General features: G+C 42.1%; 1 protein-coding gene across 1 annotated transcript; it reads left to right on the top strand.

The window, feature by feature from the left end:
- The first annotated feature begins 2237 nt into the window (after positions 1-2237).
- LOC123078214 (ATP-citrate synthase beta chain protein 1) lies at positions 2238-9394 on the top strand. The gene is made up of 17 exons (XM_044500632.1): positions 2238-2444; positions 4059-4170; positions 4255-4357; positions 4499-4564; positions 4650-4773; positions 5909-6043; positions 6346-6406; positions 6495-6571; positions 6956-7111; positions 7214-7342; positions 7434-7566; positions 7657-7784; positions 7920-8025; positions 8109-8185; positions 8282-8352; positions 8498-8782; positions 8884-9394. Exons 2-17 carry the CDS (start codon positions 4071-4073, stop codon positions 8957-8959), a joined length of 1827 nt encoding a protein of 608 aa, XP_044356567.1. The 5' UTR covers positions 2238-2444; positions 4059-4070; the 3' UTR covers positions 8960-9394.
- The last annotated feature ends 818 nt before the right edge of the window (positions 9395-10212 follow it).

Consider the following 10212-nt stretch of genomic DNA (forward strand, 5'->3'; position numbering starts at 1 on the left):
CACGCTCATGTATTGCGTGAAAGTTGAAAAGGTTTGAGAACGTCGAAAGTATGAAACAATTGCTTGGCTTGTCATCGGGGTTGTGCATGATTTGAATATTTTGTGTGGTGAAGATGGAGCATAGCCAGACCATATGATGTTGTAGGGATTGAAAAGACATGATTGCTTTATTAGTATGCTTGAAGTATTATTGTCTTAATGTCAAATGATAGACTATTGCTCTGAATCACTCGTGTCTTAATATTCATGCCATGATTAGATTACATGATCAAGATTATGCTAGGTAGCATTCCACATCAAAAATTATCTTTTTTATCATTTACCTACTCGAGGACGAGCAGGAATTAAGCTTGGGGATGCTGATACGTCTCCGTCTTATCTATAATTTTTTATTGTTCCATGCCAATATTATACAACTTTCATATACTTTTGGCAACTTTTTATACTATTTTTGGGACTAACATATTGATCCAGTGCCCAGTGCCAATTCTTGTTTGTTGCATGTTTTTCGTTTCGCAGAAAATCCATATCAAACGGAGTCCAAACGAGATAAAAACTGATGGAGATTTTTTTTGGAATATATGTGATTTTTGGGAAGAAGAATCAACGCGAGACGATGCCCGAGGGGGCCACGAGGCGGGGGGGGGGGCAGGGGGTGGGCGCGCCCCTGACCCTCGTGGCCACCCTGTAAGGCGGTTGGTGCCCTTCTTTCGCCGTAAGAAAGCCAATACCCGGATAAAAATCGTGTCCAAATTTCAACTCAATCGGAGTTACGGATCTCCAGGAATATAAGAAACGGTGAAAGGCCAGAATCCGGAGCGGAGAAACAGAAAGATACAGAGAGAGACTGAGAGACAGATCCAATCTCGGAGGGGCTCTCGCCCCTCCCATGCCATGAAAGCCAAGGACCAGAGGGGAAACCCTTCTCCCATCTAGGGAGAAGGTCAAGGAAGAAGAAGAAGAAGAAGAAGGGGGGCTCTCTCCCCCTCTCTTCCGGTGGCGCCGGAACGCCGCCGGGGCCATCATCGTCACCGCAATCTACACCAACACCTCTGTCATCTTCACCAACATCATCATCATCTTCCCCCATCTATCTACAGCGGTCCACTCTCCCGCAACCCACTGTACCCTCTACTTGAACATGGTGCTTTATGCTTCATATTATTATCCAATGATGTGTTGCCATCCTATGATGTCTGAGTAGATTTTCGTTGTCCTATCGGTAATTGGTGAATTGCTATGATTGGTTTAATTTGCTTGTGGTTATGTTGCTGTCCTTTGGTGCCCATTATATGAGCGCGTGCGTGGATCACACCATAGGGTTAGTTGTATGTTGATAGGACTATGTATTGGAGGGCAAGAGTAACCGAAGCTTCAACCTAGCATAGAAATTGATGCATACGGGATTGAAGGGGACCAATATATCTTAATGCTATGGTTAGGTTTTACCTTAATGAACGTTAGTAGTTACGGATGCTTGCTAATAGTTCCAATCATAAGTGCATAGAATTCCAAGTTAGGGATGACATGCTAGCAGTGGCCTCTCCCACATAAAACTTGCTATCGGTCTAGTAAAGTAGTCAATTGCTTAGGGATAATTTCGTAACTCCTACCACCACTTTTCCACACTCGCTATACTAACTCTATTGTGTCTTTATCTAAACAGCCCCTAGTTTTTATTTACGTGCTCTTTATATTCTTGCAAACCTATCCCACAACACTTACAAAGTACTTCTAGTTTCATACTTGTTCTAGGTAAAGCGAACGTTAAGCATGCGTAGAGTTTTATCGGTGGTCGATAGAACTTGAGGGAATATTGGTTCTACCTTTAGCTTTTCGTTGGGTTCGACACTCTTACTTATCGAAAGAGGCTACAATTGATCCCCTATACTCGTGGGTTATCAATACGCTTTCAATGGAGGAGACGTTCCCGTCGACTACGAGGCGCCTACGGTGACTTCGTAAAATTTCAAGATGATATGCCGGCTCAGTCTCTCGGAGGTGCTCATAGGGGTAGGGTATGCGTTCATAGGAGTGAGTGTTGTGCGCGTTTGTATGAGCTCTTTTGCGTCTGTACTGTGTTAAAAAAAACCAGAAGTTTCTTCTGAAAAAGAAAAAGGAAATAGTACGTTGCAACCAATTTTCACGGGATCGCACAAGGTATTATCTAATTTTACCTTTTTTTAAGAAAAAAAACCCCGGCGGCTCATAGACCAGGTCTAAACAGTCGTCAAGGCGTCGGCTCTTGTGGCCTGTGGGTGGAGACCGGAGAGATGGGGGCGTGCGTCGCCTACTTCTCACCTTCCATCTCCTACCCGCCACTATAAATTCTTCTACTACTTGTCTTGCCCCTCAGCTCCGTCTTCCCCGAGCGAGACCCAGATCAATCTCCGTCTCAGAGCAATTCTGCCTCCGCTTCGCCTTGCCCTGCCTCGCCTCGGAAGGTTCGCCGCTGCAAACCGTGCTCACACTTTCATGCACCCACTCCCACGCACTGCATCTAGTCTTCTGCTGTTACCTGCGGCATTTGGTCGAACGGTTGGTGGGTCGGGTCGGGTCGAGTGGGTGTGCTCCCGACGCCGCGGATCTGTGGCTCTCTTTGCCCCAGTCGCCCGGTGGATGCCGCGGCTAGCGGGATCTCGCCCGCGGTGTTTCGTGGAGATCCCGCCCCTCTTGTCTGATTCTATGGGTTTTGGGTTTTTGGGTGGGAATGGGTTGCCCTGCTTGCTACCTTTGATCAGAATTTGGCCGGAAAATGCCCCTTTGGCGGCAGTTTTATTTCATATTTGACGGATTGCCGCGTTGTCGTGTGGGGAGTAGTGAAAGCTTTCCCTGGGTTTTGTTGGATTTGGGCTCTGGCGCTCGCTTTTTGTGTGGATCTGAGGAGATCTCGTGGCTTATGAAGTGTCCCAAATTCGATAGGTTTTGGGTGGCAATGGGCAAGGGCTAAACTTGTGTGGTCTGGAAAGTCCATTTGGTTAGCTCAAATGTTAAGGTCCTTTTTTAGTCGCTATAAATTGTTTATTTGGGATGCATTGGGGAAAACTCTGTTCTTGGGGCAAACGCAAACTTAGTATACTCTTTACTGTGGATTTGAATCTTGGTGGCGAAAATTATTTAAACATTGGATGTAGTTGAAGTAATATGTGCTGGTGCATAATATTTGGGATCTGGTGTTCTACTCAGATTTCAACAACTTTATATCTTCTTGCTTTTGAGGATCAGACAACTTGATTCTATACCTTCTTAAATTTCCTATTTTAGTAGTAGGATTTTTTAGTGACAGTGCTTGTACTGGAGGTTTTAGAAACAAAATGACGCTTGGACTAAGTACCTGGTCACATATTCCCGAGTCTATTTGGTTGGCTCAGTGCGTCAGCTGTTAAAATGTTCCTTTGTACTCCTATTCATTATAGTTTGTCTGCGTGTGATGATGAGTAGAAAGCTCTGAGCTTAGTGGGAAGTCAGCATACATCTGTATATTTACGTGGATTTTACTTGGAGGAAAAAATTGTGATATTTTGTTTGGGCATTGTTCTGATTTAGTCACCAGAAGTAGTGTGCAGCAAGAACTGAATATGCGGGTGCATCGTATTTGAGATCTGGTGTTCTGCACAGATGGCAGCTCCTTTATATTGTATACATTTTGGGCTCCTTTGATTCAAAGGATTTTCATAGGAATTTCGGAGGATTACAATCCTCAGGAATTTTTCCTGTGTTAGCTCTTTCCTATATCATTTCGCAAAAAAAGAAACTCTTCCCTATGTCGCAGGGGTACAGAGATGCATTTTTCATCATCTATAAGTTATGTCAGTAGCTTGTTTGAAATCATCAAAAATACTCGCTTAATACTATTTCAATAGAAAATGCTTTCTAGTTGCTATGTTGGATGTTGGGCTTATGCTTGACATATCATATCAACATTTCTGTCATTGTGCTAACATGATTTCGTTTTATTCTGGTACTTTGATGACTAGTAGGGTGCTTATGATTTATGGTTTTCTAAATAGTAACTACTACTGTGGTTATATCATAGGCTAATACATGTTAATTTGCAGGGGAAGTAAATCATGGCGACGGGTCAAATTTTCTCGAAAACCACCCAAGCATTATTCTATAATTATAAGCAACTCCCTATCCAACGGATGCTTGATTTTGACTTCCTCTGTGGTATATTCTCCCTATCATTAGTTTAAAAGGACTCTAGTGTTTCTGTTTTGTTTCTTTCTTAACTGAATTTGCACTGCTTGATAGGGAGAGAAACACCTTCTGTTGCTGGAATAATCAATCCTGGTTCTGATGGGTTCCAGAAACTTTTCTTTGGACAAGAAGAAATTGCTATTCCGGTTCATCCTACGTGAGCTCTCTTCTCCCTCATTTATCTTGTTTGATTGAACAATTGTGCAGTTCTTATTTCAGATGGAGGGATATTGCATTAGCACTTTGCTAGTGCAGCATTTATGTGTGAACAATTTATCTATTCATGTATCTTTTGTAGAATTGAAGCTGCTTGCAATGCACACCCAACTGCGGATGTATTTATCAACTTTGCATCTTTCCGGAGGTTAGTTATAGAATTGATAATCTGTCTGGGAAATACTGCATGATCTGGAGCGACTACAATTTCACTGTATTTTCTAAATCTGCAGTGCGGCTGCTTCTTCCATGTCAGCTTTGAAGCAGCCAACTGTCCGAGTTGTAGCCATTATAGCAGAGGGTGTTCCTGAATCAGACGCAAAGCAGCTAATTAGCTATGCACGTGCTAACAACAAGGTAAGGATTATATGTCACCAATGTTCCGGATATTGGTAACTGGTACCATCTCGCTCGGGTACTGAATAGGGATTAATCGGCGAATCAGCCATTTAACTGAATTTATCGGTAAACCGTTTATCGGTAGGTTAACTAGGGCCATACCAAACATATTGCTAAATATTTGTGTTAGCCATATTCTGCTTGTCCCTCTACTATCCTTTTTTGTCTTACCTTTCTGCATAAGTCACATTTGGGCTGTCATCACCGCTGCTAGGCTGAAGCCCATTCAGTTCACCATGGTTCCAGTGATGGGCGTGTTAAAGATTCCCCGTGTAGCCACTCTCCTTTTTCTCCTCCTTCCTCTTCTCCAGCCGCCACCATCTTCCTCTCTTCCCCTTCCTGGAGCACATCCCCAGCTCCTTCTTCCTCTCATCCTCTGTCTCACACCGAGCGCCTATCATCTCCCTGCTTCTCTCCACTCCGTGGGAGCTGTGCCGCTGTAGGATGCACTGGCCAAAGGGTTGGTGGACTGCGCCTGTGGCTACTCGAGCGGGAGGGGAGAGCAGGAAGAAGCATGAAGGAGAGGGAAGAGGGGAGGTGCGTGCCGCCGGCCCAAGCTGCTCCTTCAATCAAACCAGTTAACCGACTCACCAAGATTTTTTGGTCTGACAGCCGATTAATCTGCTTGTCAAACTGATTACTTGGCTCGCGCAGTTAATTCAACGAGAAGGGGGTTTTCGTATCGGCCACCCTCCGAGTAGGGATTAACTTGCCGATTAACTTGTATGTCGGCCGATATTTTGAACACTCTATGTCACATGGAATCACTCATCCCATAATATAGGAGGACCATTTTCTATCAATAGTTACTACTACATAACTTGTTCAAGGTTTGGACAGTGTAAAAGTTGCCAAAAATCAAGAAAAATATACTGGAATATCACACCTATAATATAAGATGATCCAACAGAGCGATAGGGGAAATGCGACTTTGTGTGCCCTGTGCGGAAAAAATAAATAGTTGAGTCCATATATATATATATATATATATCGTAATGAGTTGAAATGATTGCTATTTTTGCCGAGGGCACATAAACGATTAAACTGCATATTTATTGTTTATTTTTGCTAAGTGATTTAGTGTTATTTATAGGTCATCATTGGACCTGCAACAGTCGGAGGAGTTCAAGCTGGTGCTTTCAAGATTGGTGATACTGCTGGAACCATTGATAACATAATTCAATGCAAGCTGTACAGGCCTGGGTCAGTTGGTTTTGTGTCTAAATCGGTATGCTTTGATTTCGTTGTTAATAATCTTACTTCATCGCATGTATTTCTGCATGATTCACGTCCATCAATTAAGTAGCAAAATAAAAAGAACTGTCCAGTGTGTCTGTAATGACGAGTTTTTGTTTACATATTGTGCTTCGGCTTTATCTTCTTTTTTTGCAAAAATGTGGAGAGCACCTAACTTTCCATTTGTTTCTCTTTCCAGAACTCCACTTCTTTAATTTGATGACTAATTAGTATATATTCTCAAATGTATATTGTGAATACTATTTACAAACTAAACTTCCATTATTTCAATAGGGTGGCATGTCAAATGAGCTGTACAACACGATTGCAAGAGTGACTGATGGTATTTATGAAGGTACCTTGTTTGTGAATAAATGTCAATGTCACATTTACTGATTCACATGAATAATGCTTCCATGCTAACAGTTTCTTAACATATTCAGGAATTGCAATTGGTGGGGATGTTTTCCCTGGCTCAACTCTTTCAGATCACATTCTGCGTTTTAACAACATACCCCAGGTTTGACACTTAACATCTCTATATAGAAGTTGATACTGTTAACCTTCTTCCTGTACTATATGAATATTCATCGTCTTTGTCGCATAAGTGTCCTGTGAATATTATATTTTTCTTCTCTGATATGATTGGACATCCACAGGATGTCACTGTAACATGTTCCTTTGTTACATCCTTTTTATCTTCAAACTTTTGGAGGCAACTCCTTTACACTAATTTTGGCCTATCTCTATTATCTTTCCATCCACTCCAAATTACATTTTTAGGACAAAAAGGTTGTTTGGCGCACAAGTATGCTTTCAGGATAATGCCATCCCTGAATTACTTGTAACCCAAGTCTGGATTCTGAGCAATGGTGTATCAACATTTTTCATTTGTTGGCTTCAGGTTAAAATGATGGTTGTTCTTGGGGAGCTTGGAGGAAGCGATGAGTATTCACTCGTCGAAGCCTTGAAACAAGGAAAGGTTCAGAAACCTGTTGTTGCTTGGGTTAGTGGGACATGTGCACGCCTATTCAAATCTGAGGTCCAGTTTGGCCATGCTGTAAGTTGTAAACAAATTGGTGTTCTTTTCTTCGAGTTCCAGTTAGCTGAACAATACACTTAGTATGCATGGATCTGGTTTATTAATTTTTTAGTATAACAGGGTGCGAAGAGCGGTGGTGAGTTGGAATCCGCACAAGCTAAGAATCAGGCACTAAGGGATGCTGGGGCAGTTGTCCCGACTTCATTTGAAGCTCTTGAAAGTGTGATTAAGGAGACATTTGAGAAGCTGGTACATCACAGCTGATGTCTTTTGCAAGTATAATTTTTGTGGGAATATGTTACTGGGGATCAAAGCTTGGGGTTACATATATTTTTTGCAGGTTGAGGAAGGAAATATTCCTCCTGTCCCTGAGGTTACACCTCCCCCCATTCCTGAGGATCTTAAAACTGCCATTAAAAGTGGGAAGGTCCGAGCTCCCACACACATTATCTCCACTATCTCTGATGATAGAGGTTAGATTGATGGCAACATTTTATCTTGATAATTGTCCTTTGCCCTGCTATCCCTCTCTGAAAATAATAAATGTGATGTGTATGATGCAGGTGAGGAACCTTGCTATGCTGGTGTGCCCATGTCTACAATTATTGAAAGGGGTTATGGAGTTGGTGATGTTATTTCTCTTTTGTGGTTCAAGCGCAGCCTTCCTCGTTATTGTACTCAATTTATTGAGGTAATTTATGGGTGTAACATGTATAATCTATCTTCCCTACAAAAACTCTAATATGCTATGATGATTTTGTACCTTCCCCCCTTCTACATCTAAAGTTCATTTGGTCCTAATAAGGTTTCTTGATATGTCTGACAGATATGCATCATGCTTTGCGCTGATCATGGTCCTTGTGTATCCGGTGCTCACAATTCTATAGTTACTGCTAGGGCTGGCAAGGACCTTGTTTCCAGCTTGGTATCTGGTGAGCTTGTTTACTTGGTACATGCAAACCTGTACCATTATGTACTCAACAGCATACTGAGACTTACTGTTGAAATAACACAGGATTATTGACAATTGGCCCCCGATTTGGTGGTGCAATTGATGACGCTGCTCGGTACTTCAAAGATGCATATGATAGGGTGAGCCATCTTATTTCTTGTCCCTATATTTTTTTCCTACTCCAGTTTTTCATGTGTTTCTTAATTGATCTGATAAGCTACATCAATTGATTCTAGGGTCTTACGCCTTATGAATTTGTTGAGGGCATGAAAAAGAAGGGAATCCGTGTCCCTGGGATTGGTCACAGGTATAATACACCCTTGGCATCATAATAAGCTTGCACCTGAAAAGGGATTTCAAGACATAAGTTTGTTATTTCTATATCTCACCTGAAAAGGGATTTCAAGACATAAGTTTGTTGTTTCTAAATTTCACTTGCATACCTTTATTAGGATCAAAAGCAGAGACAACAGGGACAAGAGAGTGCAGCTTTTACAGAAATATGCTCACACACACTTCCCTTCAGTCAAGTACATGGAGTACGCTGTTCAGGTTGAGACCTACACCCTGTCAAAGGCCAACAATTTGGTTATGAACGTTGACGGTGCGATTGGCTCGCTTTTCTTGGATCTTCTTTCTGGGAGTGGAATGTTCAGCAAGCAAGAGATCGATGAGATTGTAGAGATTGGGTATCTTAATGGACTCTTTGTGCTTGCACGTTCAATTGGCCTAATTGGGTAAGTCTTTATAATGATAAATGTAACCAACTACTGTACATTATTGTTACTCTAGTTACATTCTTCTTAATAATATTTCCATCTGCTTCTTGGATCAACAGCCACACCTTTGATCAGAAGAGGCTCAAGCAACCACTCTACCGTCATCCTTGGGAGGATGTCCTCTACACCAAGTGAGGCCGACTCAGCACGGCATCATATGGATCTTCCACTTGTGTGTACACCATAAAATCGAGCATAATTGCATAGAATTCAAAGTTCTGATTGTCAACTAGGCGAGGAGGGAGAGAAGACCGTTACAGATGAGCATTGGCTGTGTGTATGTCTTGTGGGACTGGTGTGTTTTTTATAAGCTCCAACGTAAGTCTTTTTTTTTTGTTCAAGCATGAAAGCTTTAGGGCATCAGATATTTGAAAGGATACTTGATAATTGTTTCATGTTATCATCATTAAGTGACCGCCAATTTTTCTTCAGACATTTCAGACATTTGGGGAGTGTTGTAATGTTTGTGATGCTAGTTCCCCATCACAAAAAATCCGAATTCTGTACTGTCAAATTATGTGGTACGAGTAATAAAATAGAATATGCACGTCTTGCTTGCTTCGAGCTCTAGCTGATTGATCCCAAATTTATTGCCATGTAATGGTATCCGTCTAAATGCTGATGCACATCACCAGCCACTGCCCTACCAAGCTGCATACGGAGTAGTTTTTAGATGTTACTTGAGAGTTGCATGATAGTGAGTTTAATACTATTGAGGGTTTAATTTAACCTAAGTTGAAGATATAGCATGTAATTAGGGTACTACCCTTGGCTGTTACTCCCTCCATTCCTAAATTCAACTGGCAAAACGTCATATATTTAGGAACAGCGGGAGTACAATCGACCCCACTTAACAGGGATCTATTCCCAATATCCAAGGCGAAGTAAGAGGGGAAGAGTTGGGACACAATTGTAATGAATCTTTTTGTTCTATCTTTCTCTTCTCGGCCCAACTCAACAGGAATCCATTGCATCATGACGAGCTTGACATCCTTGATTCGAGATCATTGTCTTTCAGCACTAGAAGCCAAAAAGAAAGAAAGGAAGACGGAATATGCATAGATGCAACATGTTTCACTAGGTTAACTGCCAAGTAAACGTCCTGTCTATGAGGGGTCCTAAGGTTTGAATGACCAACAGAGAGACTTGTAAAGCAACGGGAAGGAGATGGAGATAAATATAGATTGAGATAAAGAATACACAAAAGGACGCGGAGTAATTGATCCCGAGCACACAGGCTCTCGGAATCTGTCCCGCTCGATACGTTGTCACGATTCGGATTAATAGACACACGTGACCAGGGCTGGGTCCAGCTGAGGACTGGACGGTGGGGCAGAACGCGATTTCCATTCAAGGCCGTGGCGGATTGGCGTCGGAGCCGTAGCTCG

The sequence above is a fragment of the Triticum aestivum genome, chromosome 3D (genome assembly GCF_018294505.1).
Source record: "Triticum aestivum cultivar Chinese Spring chromosome 3D, IWGSC CS RefSeq v2.1, whole genome shotgun sequence".
In the NCBI taxonomy this organism is placed as follows: Eukaryota; Viridiplantae; Streptophyta; class Magnoliopsida; order Poales; family Poaceae; genus Triticum; species Triticum aestivum.

Bases quoted from the DNA above. Each gene is read 5' to 3' on its own strand.
- LOC123078214 (XM_044500632.1), top strand. From the start codon at position 4,071: ATGGCGACGGGTCAAATTTTCTCGAAAACCACCCAAGCATTATTCTAT. The intron at 4,171-4,254 runs GTATATTCTCCC...ACTGCTTGATAG, and splicing joins TGATTTTGACTTCCTCTGTG to GGAGAGAAACACCTTCTGTT. The intron at 7,343-7,433 runs GTACATCACAGC...TATTTTTTGCAG, and splicing joins AGGAGACATTTGAGAAGCTG to GTTGAGGAAGGAAATATTCC.